This window comes from Genypterus blacodes, unplaced genomic scaffold (assembly GCF_046128005.1).
Source record: "Genypterus blacodes isolate CSIRO-AG114 ecotype Tasmania unplaced genomic scaffold, CSIRO-AGI_Gbla_v1 ptg000015l_1, whole genome shotgun sequence".
In the NCBI taxonomy this organism is placed as follows: domain Eukaryota; kingdom Metazoa; phylum Chordata; class Actinopteri; order Ophidiiformes; family Ophidiidae; genus Genypterus; species Genypterus blacodes.
This window is the reverse complement of record NW_027466829.1, coordinates 6,480,790-6,494,836: the sequence shown is the minus strand read 5'-3', so window position 1 is coordinate 6,494,836 and position 14,047 is coordinate 6,480,790. Positions and strand designations below refer to the sequence as shown.

Genomic DNA, 14,047 nt, shown 5'->3' with positions numbered 1-14,047 from the left:
TTGGACTGGACTTGTGTGAGGTCGTATCTTGTGTTTATTGTGACCCAAATCTGCTCCAGTTTCTACGTGAGCTTTTAAACTTGCACAAAAAAATAAGAAGATATTCAGTATTTTGTATCAGGGATTTATTTCCATTTCAGTTTTTGCATCAATGAAGTCTTTCCTTATAATGTTTGTGATGAGACCTCAGAGACCACTGTGGCTGTTACACAGTCTGCATATTTCTCATTCCACTGAGCTCATTCCTGCAGTCAGCATTATAACACATTGTTCTTTTCAGGAGACATGTTCTTGGTGTAGTATTTGCTAGGTCTTGATCTGAATCGGTTAATTGTTAAGGTTCTGCAGCCTGGTCCAGAGTAGAGCAGACCTGCAGCTCTGTTCACGGGGCCTGTGAAGCTCTATATCTGGGTAAGAGGAGCTTGATGCTCTGCTGAAGGCCCTACTGAGCTCCTCCACCAGGGGGCGCCAGCTATAATGTTCACAAGGAGGGAATGGGTAAGGACAGTAACTATCCCCCTTCATGTACCATCTATCCATTCTCCCATAGCCACAGCGCCACTTAGTGGCCAGTTTGAGATAAGGTCCTTATTTCAGGGAACCTGGAAATCCCCTTAATGTTATGATTTTCTTTTTCTAATATGTCATCAAATTTGGGGCTTAAGCAGTAAAGGGCACTGGGTCATGTTGGTGAGTTAGCAGCAGTTTGTTTCATTTAGCAGTCAAGGAAACTCATCAGCCAAGTAGTTCAATCAGCTCCTGTGATGGGAGCGCAGTGTAGCCTGCAGAGGAAGAATAACAAATGTTTGTAAGAGCAGCTGCCTCCATTAAAGGAGATGCAGTCAATCAGTGCAGTTTGTCCTCATTCAGAGGATCCATAAAGGCTCCATAAATACACACACACACACACACACACACACACACACACTCTGGCCTCATGAATAAGTCATCTACAGGTCATCATGTCTACTGGCTGTCTTCCTTTGTCATCCTCTGAATTTACTCTTCTGACAAACAAACGGCTTCAAGACACACACACACATTCAGACTCAGGACAAACCTGGAAAGTAGGTGAACCTGTTTTCAGAATAAAAGCATGAAATGTAAAAATAACTAAAAACTAATGTAACTAATGTACTCATGTGAAAAGGAAACTTTAACTTAAAATTAGTCGAGGTATGATTTCATATCTAAAGATGTTTCTGTAATTGTGCCTTCCACATCGTATCAACTAAATTGTATGTTCCTTTTCAATTCATAGTGTCTGGCGTAAATGAGGAAATAGCTGATTGGGACAAAGATAAACTAAAGAAAGGTTAAACTGAAAGAGCAACTCATTTTATTTAGAAGAAGCGGAAGTGCAGTGATGTCTCGTGGCTAACTTGACACAGTGGAAGTGGGACAGCTTAGCCTGAAGTCGACAACAGCCCCCCCCCCCACCCCCTCTCTCTCTCTCTCTCTCTCCCTCTCTCCCCGTCACTTGTTCTTTTCTTTTCCTCCCTCCGCTTTGGACTCTTTCTTTTCTTCCTCTTCCCCCCTCCGCGCTCCTGCAGTCCGCGGGCCTGTGGGTGTGTCGGTGCGGCCCAGTGCGCACTCAGAAAAGGAGGAAAAGTTGATGATGAGTTCAGAGTGAAGCGGCCCGCCTCGGAGCAGGCTCGGTACCGTCCAGCATGGCAATCTGGACCAGAGCGGACAAAAACGGCCAGCTGGACCTTCTACTCCGCGACCGCTGGATCCGAGTGGCCGCCGAACTCACCCGAGAAACGCTGACTTTAACGGCCGAGTCGGAGGGAGGCGGACAAGGGGGCAACCACTGGGATTACAACAACTCCTCGGCGGGCCTGCGAAATGGCATGTCGAACGGAAACGACCCGGCTACGAGTCCGGGGAACCCGAGCCGCGGCCCGAGCTCGAGTCAGGAACAAAATTCGAATCAGAACCACGGGGCGAGGGTGCGAAGTGGCAGCCCGGGGCGCGGGGGCGGCAGCCGGGGTCAATATGACGGCAACTACGGTGTAAACAGCCCCGGGAAGTATGCGAATAACGGCACCAACTCTGACTTTGGAAGCCCCGGGTCCAGTTACGGCAGCCCCGGGTCTAGTTTCGGTTCCAGGCAGGGGGACCTTCCCGTCAGTCTGGACGTTTCATCGGAAGCTGTGCGGAAAGTCCGGGTTGTCAAACAGGAGTCTGGCGGGCTGGGGATCAGTATTAAGGGGGGACGCGAGAACCGGATGCCCATCCTCATCTCCAAGATTTTCCCGGGGCTCGCCGCCGACCAGAGCCGGGCTCTCCGGGTGGGCGACGCGATCCTGTCGGTGAACGGGAACGACCTCCGGGAGGCTACGCACGACCTGGCGGTTCAAGCGCTAAAGAAGGCGGGGAAAGAGGTGACGCTGGAGGGTAAGTTTGAAAACTCGAGAGCGGGGATTTGGAAAGGCCGAGATTAGACTCCTGAGCTCCGGGCAGAGCGGAGAGCGGCTGACAGAAGCTTCACTAACACTTTCATCAGCTGGATTTGAGTTATCGATAAGTTATATATTTAATCGGAAATGGCAAAAAGTCACGTTTAAACAAAATGAAAACTAATGTTGAGTTGCAGCTTTACAAAGAGCAGCGCCATGGAATGTAATGGAGCTGCCAAAAGTGATTACAATTATTATAATTATTATAATTTCTGTTGTTCCAGGAGTCATGCATGATGTTTTCAATAGCTTAGTTTGTGCTAAAGAGAGTTTAAAAACCCAACTTTACTCACAAATCAACCCAAAGCATCAACATACAGTGGAGAAGCTGCAGCAGCAAATCTGTGGCACTTTTACGCGGTAAACATACATAATGGAAAATATGATTGCAGTTGTCTGAAGTTTCTGTCAGTTGATTTGTTATGATTTGTGAGGAATGTTTCAGTTCGGTCCTGCAGTTCTTCTAAAAGGCTGCGGCTGCTTGTAACCCAAACTCCACCGACTCTCCAACCAGCAGGGTTTTGTTCACATGAAATCCAACCCTAAACTTAACCTTCAGATAACCAAGATAAAGTCGAGACCTGGCCGACGTGGAGGAGCTGTGTCCCAGGTCTCTGCTCCATCAGAGACAGTGGGCCAGCCTCCTGCATCTGATCTGCAGCAGAAAGGAGGTGCACTTTTACACGATCTCCAATGAGATCCTGCGTCAGGGGGGTCTGTGGAGTCGGGGTCGAGATTTGAAGGAAACTGAGAATAAGCTCAGATCACTCATCAGCCAGTTTGTCCTCTGAAGTTGAATTGGTGTTTGTGTGTGTGTGTGTGTGTTCAGGAGCAGCTAGATGATCTTCATGCGTCATTCACACATGCACACACACACACAGTCTGTGGGCGCAGCTTTCTTCCACACAGAAATCACATTTCTGTGAACCGACTGACTGACTGACGTTAACAGTCACTGTGTCTCCGAGTGGGAGGAGGAGCTGCAGGGGTTAAATGATATCAGCAGAACAGAAATAATGTGATTAGCTGCGGTCAGAGTCACAGTCGGAGTCTTTGTGCTCCACATGTGAATGAGTGTGTGCTGCTTAAGATAAGAGGTCGACCTGATCAGGACGGAGGAAGAATCAATCAAACCATCAGATTTATGATTGCTGCCTTAAATACATAAATAAAAAGTCAAATAGATAAATAAATGGAACAATGTCCAAGATAAATCAGATTGATTGATATTTGACAGCAGGGGAATCAGAAACTAATGGGTTCCATTCGGTGCTCAGGCCGGTTTTCCACTTTAACAAAGCGTTTCATTACAACAGAACAAAGGGGGCGACTCAGGGCCGGCTGATGAGCCTGCAGAGTCGAACACTGTGGGTATGAAGCTGCTCTCAGCTTGTAAAGCGCGGCGGCTGGAGGTGTTGTTATCTGGGCGGCCGCTCCATAGATGGAGGCAGAGATGATCGTGCAGGAACAGCACAGAGGAATGTGTGCACATCCCAAACTCGGCCCCGTGCAGAACTCTGCGGCGTTTGGAAAAAGTGGAAAGAGAAAGAAGCCACAAAGCCCTCGGGGTTCGGAAAACTTCAGGCCAAGAACGGCTAAATGCAGCGTTTAATGGTTTGGAACGGACGGCGGGTGAATACTGAGGAGCTGGAATGGTGAGGAGCCACCGGATCAATGTGCCACACGTCTCCACGTTTGCTCTCATGTGCCTGAGTGTAGGAACCTTCAGACGCTCCTCTGCTGAGCGTGTGGAGCGGGAACACACATTAAGACAGCACCACACGCACACACACACACTGACAGATTCCATTCACGATCAACCGGAATTGAGACTCCCAAAGCCGTAAATCTTACAGGGTCAAAGTCGGATCAAACGTGTCTTTTAGATTCAACGCTCGCTGTTCTGTGCAAGAAAGACACGGATGAAGTTTGATTGAATTCACGGTTGCTTCCGTTTCCAGTCGGTGTTCCCTGGTCGCCGCACGGCCCGGTGTGTCGGTCCGGACTGTGAGACTCAGGGTTTGAAGCTGGCGCGGCTCCGAGCAGGTCAGAGGAAGTGAGTGACGCTGTGATCGAACCTCACGCCACAGGAAACCAAGAACCATCACACACCTCCGACTTTGCTCCCAGAATCCTCCTGATTATGGAGCCTCACACTGTTAGTAGACCAGGCACCAGGGCCCTGATCCTTTAATGGCTCCAAAAGAGAAATACTTGCTGGAAACAGCAGATGATTGAGGGGACTTCCAGGTTCTCATAACTCAGCCCGTCCACTGAGTGCCACTGTAGCACCGGGCAATAAGAACGGTTAGGAGGGAGGATAGCTACTGTCCTTACTCAGATGTAGTCCCTCCTCGTGGCCATGAAAGCCGGCACCTCCCTGGACGAGCTCTTTAGCAGAGCATCGAGCTCCTCTTACCCAGACGTAGAGCTTCACAGGGAGGCAGAGCATCACCTGCTCTGTATTCTGCAGTCTGAGTAAACACTTCCTGCTTCTCTGGACGACAGAGACCAGACGCTCATAAGAATGTGTCAGCTGCATGTCAGTGTTTGTCAGTTTGACAGGAAGTGAGCTGTGTTGTTTGTGGACGGTCCCTCTGTCTCTCTCTCTCTAACCTCTCTCTCTCCCCCACCTTTCTCACCCTCCCTCCTCTCTCTCTCTCTCCCTCTCCCTCTCGCTCTCCTACCCCTCCCTCTCTCTCTCTCGCTCCCTTTTCCCCTTTCTCTCCACTCCCTCTGCCCTCCCTCTCTCCCCCTCTTTTTCTCTCTTCCTCCCTACTCTCTCTCACCCCCTTTTTTCTCTCCCTCCCTCTCTCTCTCCCCCTCTTTCTCTCTCCCTCTCTTTCTCTCCCTCCCTCTCCCTCTCTCTCCCTCCCTCTCCCTCCCTCTCTCCCTCCCTCCCTCCTCCCTCCCTCCCTCCCTCCCTCCCTCCCTCTGTGCCGTGTACTCGGCACATAAACCCCCAGATATTCTCTCAATTAGCTGAGGCGCCCCAAATTCCTGACCTCTGCTTGCTCGTGTGTATTTAGGCCAAAGGTCAACGCTGGCGGCTCCGACCTGGATGATTCCTTCTGTCTCTGATCCCTGATTTCTTCCTTTGGATGATTTAAGTATGGATCCTTTATCTATGGATCCTTTATTGATCTGTGGTTTGTGGTTGGTTTTGTTCTCTAACGGTGGAACATCAGAGTTCAGGTCTGCCGAGGTTTCAGGTTTGACTCTCATGTTCCCCTGCTGCACAGAGCGGTTAGGAAGGTGTGTGTGTGCCCTGTTAACATGTGACATACATGACCTGACCTCTGACTGACAGGCAGAGTGCCATATGCTGCAGACTGGGCCCAGCTCTCTGTGAGGGGAACTGGAGGAGCAGCAGCAACACAAACCTCACACACACAGACCTCACACACAAACCTCACACACAGGGGCGACCATGACCAGGAGCTTCTTCTGTCCTTTTGTTCCCGGGGCCAAAGGGAGCCTCGGTGTGGAGGAAGAACTGAAGAACCTCACTGGGTTTGCTGGGTTTGGTTCAGAGCTCAGACCTTCAGCTGGAGGACAAAGTGTCCGTACGTTCTTCCATCCTGTCAACCTTTCACACCGACGCATCTCACCATCCAGCATGCAAAACCATCCGCTATGTGTGGAGATGCTTCAATGCAGAGCAGCATCTCTCACACACACACACACACACAGACACAGACACAGACAGACATACACACACTGGGGCTGCATTCACACACTGTTCTCATTAGGGATCTGGCAGAAACAGACAAAAATGGAGCAGGGGCGAGAGAGAGAGAGAGAGAGGAGGAGAGCAGGGGAAGAGAGGAGAGCAGGGGAGGAGGGGAGGAGGAGAGGAGAGCAGGAGGCCAAACCGCGGGGGATTTATTTGTCAGTTTGGGGGGAAAATACAAGTTGAGGTCTGACCAGCAGCTCTGTAAGTATGTGTGCGTGCGTGTGTGTCGCAACCAAATATGTGTTGAGTCAGATTCTTCTCTTCTTGTCATCCTCCTCCTCCTCCTCCTCTTCATTTCTTATTTCCTCTGTTCCTGTGGGCAGCGAGGTATGAAGGCAAACAGGCCAGCGCTCCTCCTGAGAGAGACACACACACACACACACACACACACACACACACACACACACACACACACACACAGTAGCATAAAGAAACACTGAATTGTATTCGGATGAATAATTCCTTCTACTTCACTTCATCAACAGTGAACATACGTGTAGTTTGGTGAGTTCAGGTTTAAAAGAGAGACGGAGAATAAAGTCGGAGTGTTAGGAGACACACACACACACACACACACACACACACACACACACACACACACCCTCAGCAGGGGCGCCGGCCTCATTAGAGGCAAAGTGGAGCTGATTGAGTCGTGACTAATGAGCCGAGAGCAGAGACACTGCAGCGCTGCAACAACGTGGAAATACTACAACACACAAGTGTGTGAGGCCGGAAAATACTGAAGTCCTGGAACGCAACACTCGGCGCTCCAAACTGAGCCTGAGCATTACTACAAACTCCGCCCCTTCACTCTGGAGTCACACGTAGCCTAATGTACACACACACACACACACACACACACACACACACACACACACACACACACACACACACACACACACACACAGTGCAGCTCCTCAGTCAGGATTCACTCTTTCTCTCCTTCTCTGTTCATATTTTACAGTTGTAAACAGTCTGACTTTGCTGCTGCAGCTCTCGTCCTCCTACACACACACACACACACACACACACTCTCCCAGAGCTAATATCTCGGTCTGCATTCAAGAATGACCTCACCTCCTCAGAGCCTCGTCTCAGGTTTCAGACCGAGCAGACAAACCCAATGGAGCAACGTTCACACACACTTTGAGTCTCTTTCACTTCCCGTCCTTACACACACACACACACACACACACTCAAACTGAGCACTGCTTGTGTGTGTGTGCGTGCGTGCGTGCGTGTGTGAGCATGTTGAAGGGAGGATGAAGGCGTGCAGGAGCAGACTAGCGAGGGCCTGATTGAGGGTGTGTGTGTGTGTGTGTGTGTGTGAGAGGTGGGGGGGAGGGCTGGACGTGGCGGCAGGACCAAGTTTGGAGAGCGACTGGGCGATATCAGCCAGGCAGAAGTCAAACATCTGAGCTGCCAAACTCCCAGCTGTGCGTCCGAGTCGACTCGTGCGTCCCTGAGCCGGCGTGTTCTCCTGAGACACGAGGAGAATGTTTACGCTCCACATTCCTGACTGGAACACCATCAGCGTCCCACTGTCCATCGTCCCAGATCTCTCAGGCTTTTGTCTCTAAACGTGGCACTTCTCTGCCGCCCCCGACAACAGGCCGTCTGCTGGAGCGCACAGCTGCTTTGGTTCGGCTTCACTTCACAGCGTGTGTGACTGTGATAAGAAGCCGTTTGCATGGAAATTAACCTCTTGTGTAGAAGGTTGACCCAATCTCTCAGTCGTGACATTTAAAGGGTCACGACTGAGCGGCGATGGGGGGGCGTGGCTTATATGGATAGATGTGGACAGATGTTTGTTCTCTCTTGGTCTTGTACAATGTATACAATTAACAAGTACATCCTAAAGAATGCAAAGAATGAAACAGGACATAGACATGAAAGCGTTGGCTGTGGTCTGTAGTTCCATTTGTAATGATTGACAGGAAGTTTGATCAGAGCCACTCACTCACTCACTCCCTCCTCCCCCCACAGTGAAGTACATCCGTGAGGTCTCGCCGCTGTTTAAGAAGCCGTCCCTGGTGGCCGACCTGCCGTGGGACGGCGTCCGCCCGCAGTCGCCCAGCTACAGCGGCAGCGAGGACTCCGGCTCGCCCAAACACAGCAGCGCCAAGGACAGGAAGGTCTTCAGCCTGAAGATGTGCTTCATCAGCAGGAACCTCACCATGCCAGACCTGGAGAACAGGTGTGTGTGTGTGTGTGTGTGTGTGTGTGTGTGTGTGTGTGTGTGTGTGTGTGTGTGTGTGTGTGTGTGTGTGTGTGTGTGTGTGTGTGTGTGTGTGTGTGTGTGTGTGTGTGTGTGTGTGTGTGTGTGTGTGTGTGTGTGTGTGTGAGTTGAGGTGTGGAATGTTTGCTTTGATTACTAATTCACCAAACATCAGAACACGCCAACACACACACTTCCGATCTTCATTGCAACATCAAATGAATGTATTTAGTAACATTTGGTGACAGCATTTGTTTTATTCTATCACATAGTTCCAGTATTGTTCTGCTTTTTTGTTCAAGTATTTTTAAAATGGGTCTAAAATATAAATGATGGATATAAACAGGAGAAAACTGGATGATTAAGGGGACGTCCAGGTTCACTAACTTAAGACCAGTCTGTCCACTGAGTTCTGCTGTATTATTGGACAATTGGAAGAGATAGGAGGCAGTGGCTCAGTGGGTAGAGCTTTACTGTAATGTAAGTCGCTTTGGATAAAAGCGTCTGCCAAATGATCGTAATGTAATGTAATGTAATAGGAAGGGAGATAGTTACTGTCCTTACACAAGCATCAGTTGCCATGGTTTCAGTGTGTGTGGTCTCCTCTGCCTCTCAGGCTGCTGGAGCTGCACTCTCCTGACGGCCAGCACACGGTGGTGCTGCGCTGTAAAGACGGACCCAGCGCCAACTCCTGGTTCACCGCCATCCACACCAACATCGCCGCCCTGCTGCCACAAACCCTGGCTCACATCAACGCCTACCTGGGGGCCACGTCCACGACATCATCACACCCCCACCTCAAACACATCGGCTGGCTGGCAGAACAGGTACCTGCTCCTGCTGTAGCATCAGACGAGCTGACTCATCCAATATGTATGAGTGGATGTTGTGTATGTCCATGTGGACCGGAAACACGGGCAGGACAAAGCGGCACGCAGCAACAACCTTAACAAATCTCTGAGTGTGTTTACATGCCCTTTAAAACACCAGACGCCATGTAAACACTGTGATGTGATTCCTGCCGACTCCATGCAGCTTAAATCACACGAACAACAAACATGAGTCCATGGAAACACAGCTGATAAAGGATCAAACCCAGGGAGACATGAGAGGCATACAGAGTAATCTGATCAGAGTTCTGATTTCTAAACCATTCCCTAAGTTAAGATAAGTATATGGAATCAGATAAAGGACATGTTAACCGACCTGATGGTGGCGCTATGACAACAACAACAACAGTTACAGTTTGTCAGTCACATCATAGTGGTCTCATCTTAACTTTTATAACTCGTCAGGCTTGGCGGAGGTATGATGTCTGAGTGCCGTCTGGCTCTCTGAGTGCTCCTGCGTCGACACATCAGCCGGCCGCTCTGCTCCGCCGTAATGAGGGGCTTGTTTCCAGGGATTAGCCCGAGCCCTAAATTTAAACACGTCCATTAAGAAACAACTCTGCAGCAGGACTCTTAATGTGGATAATGACTCCTCAGGGCGATGGAGGTCACAGTAACTGTATGGATGTGAGCCTGTGTGTGTGTATGTGTGAGTGTGAGCTCTCAAAACAGGAAGCGCTCAGACTCAAAACCCATCGGAGTTTCCGCTGCATTACAGCATTTCCTGTTAATCCCACCTACTCACCACAGCCCCACTCTCACACACACACACACACACACACACACACACCGCCTGGTTTAACGTCACTAACCACGCAGACACTTGGGTCACTCATACTCACACACACACTGTCAGGCTGCATCATTATAATCCGTGGTGATGGTAAAAACCCTGTCTGTCATTAAACATTGACAGTAATACACACACAAACACACACACACACACACACACACACACACACACACACACACACACAGGGTTTCTCACTGCCTGCTTCCTGTGCAGGTGCAGCTGGAGGGGGGGCGGCACCAGTACCGGCCGGTGGTCATGGCTCTGACGGAGAAGGACATCCTCCTGTTTGAGTCGGTGCCGTGGAGTCGAGAGTCCTGGTCCACACCTCTGCTCACACACCCCCTGCTGGCCACCAGGTAAGACTGCAGGCTGCAGGAGGACTCAGATTGATCCATGTTGTTGTTTCTTCTCCAGCACAGAGACAGAAGTTCTGCCCTCCACAATAAAAGCTCAACGTATCTCCTGGCTTCACTCACAGAGCCGTGTGATGATGTCATGATTTAGAGACGGTGTTGTGTTCAGGTACCGTAGGTTCTCTCATCACGTGTCTCCCCTCAGGCTGGTTCACTCCGGCAGCGCCCGCAGCTCCCCTGCTCAGGGGTCTGACCTGGCGTTTGCCACCCGGACCGGCACGGGCCGAGGGATCGAGTCCCACATCTTCCGCGTAGAGACCCACTGGGACCTGTCGTCATGGACACGAGCCCTGGTGCAGGGAGCTCACGCTGCAGCCGAGCTCATCAAGGAGGTCTCCATCGGTGAGTGTGTGTGTGGCTGTGTGTGTGTCTGTGTGTCAGGCTGAAACTAACTTGTGAAGGAAAAACAAACTGGGAGCCACAGAGGGGAAGAGGTTTCTGTTTGCTTTACTGACACACAGGACAGACAGACAGACAGACTAGGATTGGTTGAAGGGTTCCTGTAGGTGTTTAGATCTTCCTGTCCTCCTGTAGTAAAGCAGCACCGCCCCCTGGTGGCTTTGCAGGGTCTCACAGGTGGAGCTGCTGTAGTTTGGATGTGTTTGTGTCTTGTTGTCTCGTTAATCCTCTCTCCTGTCTTTTGCTCGTCAGGTTGCACGTTGAACAGACAGGATGTTCGCCTGATGCTTCACTACGAGAAGGGCTTCACCGTGACCAGAGAGCCGGCCGACCCTGCAGGGGGCGCTGTGCTCTTCAGATATCCCTACGAAAAGCTCAAAATGTCTGCAGACGACGGGATACGAAACCTTTACCTCGACTTTGGAGGTCCGGAGGGAGAAATGGTACGATGTGACCTCTGTGTGACCTCTGTGTGACTTGTGTTTCCCTCCTGGCACAACTGTTGTATGTTGTCCTCTCTTGACATCATCTCATTAATATATCATGCCCCCCCCCCTCTCCTCTCCAGGTGTTTGACCTTCACTCCGGTCCAAAGCCAGTCGTGTTTGTTCTGCACTCCTTCCTGTCAGCCAAGCTCACCCGTATGGGCCTGCTGACGTGAGGCGGACTGCAGCAGCGCAGCGAGGTCACCGACGGGGCCGGGCGTAGCGGCGAGGGTGGAGTCGCCCCCCAGCAGCACACACACACACGGGGGGGGGCTCTGCAGGGACGACTCCACCCTGGCGTCTCCTGGTGATTGTCTCTAAAACGTGCCTTCGCTCTCCAGCAGCTCCTGGACCTCCGTCTGTCCACCGGGAGGTCGCTGCGAGTGACTGTGATGATGTCATGTGTGAACGTAAACACACACACACAGCTGAATGTCCATTAACAAACACTTCACGTTCCATATGATGAGGTAACGATCCCACCTGATTAGAGATCTGTGTCACAGATGAGCTTCCAGTAAAGTGTCAGTGTGTGTGTGTGTGTGTGTGCGTGTGTGTGTCAGTGTGTGTCAGTGTGTTTACATGCATCAAGGCAAGAAATCTAAAATAGGTTCAAAAGTCATACAAATCCAGTTAAATCAACTTAACTTCCTGTTTAGCAGACATTCCAAAGTTCTGTGTAGAAGTTTGTCAACAAGTTGGTTGCTGTCAAAAAGCCGAAAGACGTTTCCCACTCCCATTTTGCCTTCATCACTGACGACGATGATGATGATGTCATGTAAACGTAACGACACACACACACGGAGACGAGACGTGTTTGAGACATGAACACACAGCCAAGGACAGATAAGTGAGCGCTGCGTTTTTTAATCGATGCCTATCATTCCACTACAGCCTTCCAGTGTGGCGGACTCACGTGTGTATGTGCGTGTTCTGTTCCCGTGACGACGGTGTGTGACAGGAAGAGGCTGCAGATGAGTTTGTTATTTTACGAGTCAGATGCAGCCGATGGAGCTCCAGTGCTGAGATTGTACGAGTGCTGGCGTACTGTGTGTGTGTGTGTGTGTGTGTGTGTGTGTGTGTGTGAGAGAGAGAGAGAGAGACAGTCTCACCTTCAGCACGTTCTCTCAGACTGCTGTGGTAATCAGGATCGCCTCTGGTGCCTTCTTCTTCTTCTTCTTCTTCTTCTTCTCACGTGTGGTCAGACACTCTGTCTCTTTGTTCTTTTGTTCTTTTGTTCTTTTTTTACTTCACAAACTAAGACTAAGATTTTAAAACAATGTAAGCTTTTGACATGCACAGCAATAGTATTACTCTTATTATGTAAACCACCTAATTTTGTTTGTATGTTGTCTGTTTTATACGTCTGTATCTCTGCCCCCCTCCCCTCCCCCATCGCTTCCATTCCACTTTGATGGAGATTGCTCGTCTCCTTGCTCATCTCCTTGCTCGTCTCCTTCCATTCCAGTACTTTTCTGGTGTCCTGGGAGAAAGTGTTCCCTGGGCTCGCTTCCCTGGAGTTCTTGGCTTTGACCCGAGCACCAGCTGACACTTTACACACGTCAGTCTGAAGAACTCAAACACCTGCAGGAGTTAGACTCTGATCTGCTTCTGCCTCTTCTTACCGTCTCATTCCTCTTTTTCTTTCAAATATTGAGAAAGTTAATTGATCTTTAATCCTACATAGTTGTTATGATTTCAGTTAAATCCCATCAAACATTTGTTTATGTCGGTACGTTGGTTTGAGGGCTCTGGTGCCTGAACCTCACAGTGTGGAGTTCATTAGGGTGAAGTTCTGGTGTGTAAGCGTGAGTCCAGACTGAAGAGTGAAGCGTGAGGCACATGTGTGACCTTCAGACGGCTCGTGTTGCGTGTTGCATGCCTCACCGCGTCTGTGTGGACGTCAAAAAAAGCTCTATTGTGTCCAGCGACCTTGGAGCGCAGGGAAGCAGAATAACCCTGCTGTCCCGGGTCAGAGACGCCTTTGGGTCAACATCTGGACCTTTCTGTGGACCTTGGATGTCTTGAATGTCATGATGGTTTGAAAAAGTGTGACTGTGTGGTGTGACCTGCAGGTTATTTGTTTTGTTGGAAACATTCCTTCCCTCATTGGACGATGGGGTTTTGCTTTGGTTGACCTGAGACATATGCAGAATGGGACTGGAGGTTCTCTAACCTGTCGGCTCTCTTCAGGCCTTCCCTCCTTCAGCTCAGCCTGCTTACAGATCAAACCCTTTAAACGCACCACCACCTCTTCCTCCTCCTCCTCTTCCTCTTCTTCCTGCCTCTCCGCGTTTGTCCGTCTATGCAAAGTGATGCTTGGAAGAAGGGGTTTCTAAGCCAAAGGTCATATTTGTGGCAGCTTGCGTCCAATACAATCATGAAAGCGAAAAGTCGCAAAGGATTAAGTGCTGCTTTTAAACCTGTCATATGCAAAGTATTTTAGACTTCGTACCCAGATACAGTATATAAGATGTACCATAGCAATGTAATAATCTCAAATGTAAATACCAATAAAACTGTTACAACTAATTGAAGTTGTGTTTGGTTTGTTGTCAGCCATCCATCAAGTGTGTGGTTTTTAGCTTTACTATAAACCAAATACCGTCTTCAAACTAAAACGGGATTTGACACTGTGATTATCGCTTTGG

The 14,047-nt window shown here is 49.9% G+C and overlaps 1 protein-coding gene across 1 annotated transcript; it reads left to right on the top strand.

The window, feature by feature from the left end:
- Positions 1-1,433: 1,433 nt before the first annotated feature.
- sntb2 (syntrophin, beta 2) lies at positions 1,434-13,928 on the top strand. The gene is made up of 7 exons (XM_076172015.1): positions 1,434-2,400; positions 8,185-8,395; positions 9,033-9,243; positions 10,313-10,455; positions 10,658-10,854; positions 11,164-11,354; positions 11,480-13,928. The coding sequence occupies exons 1-7, from the start codon at positions 1,671-1,673 to the stop codon at positions 11,570-11,572; spliced, it is 1,776 nt and encodes a 591-aa protein (XP_076028130.1). The 5' UTR covers positions 1,434-1,670; the 3' UTR covers positions 11,573-13,928.
- The last annotated feature ends 119 nt before the right edge of the window (positions 13,929-14,047 follow it).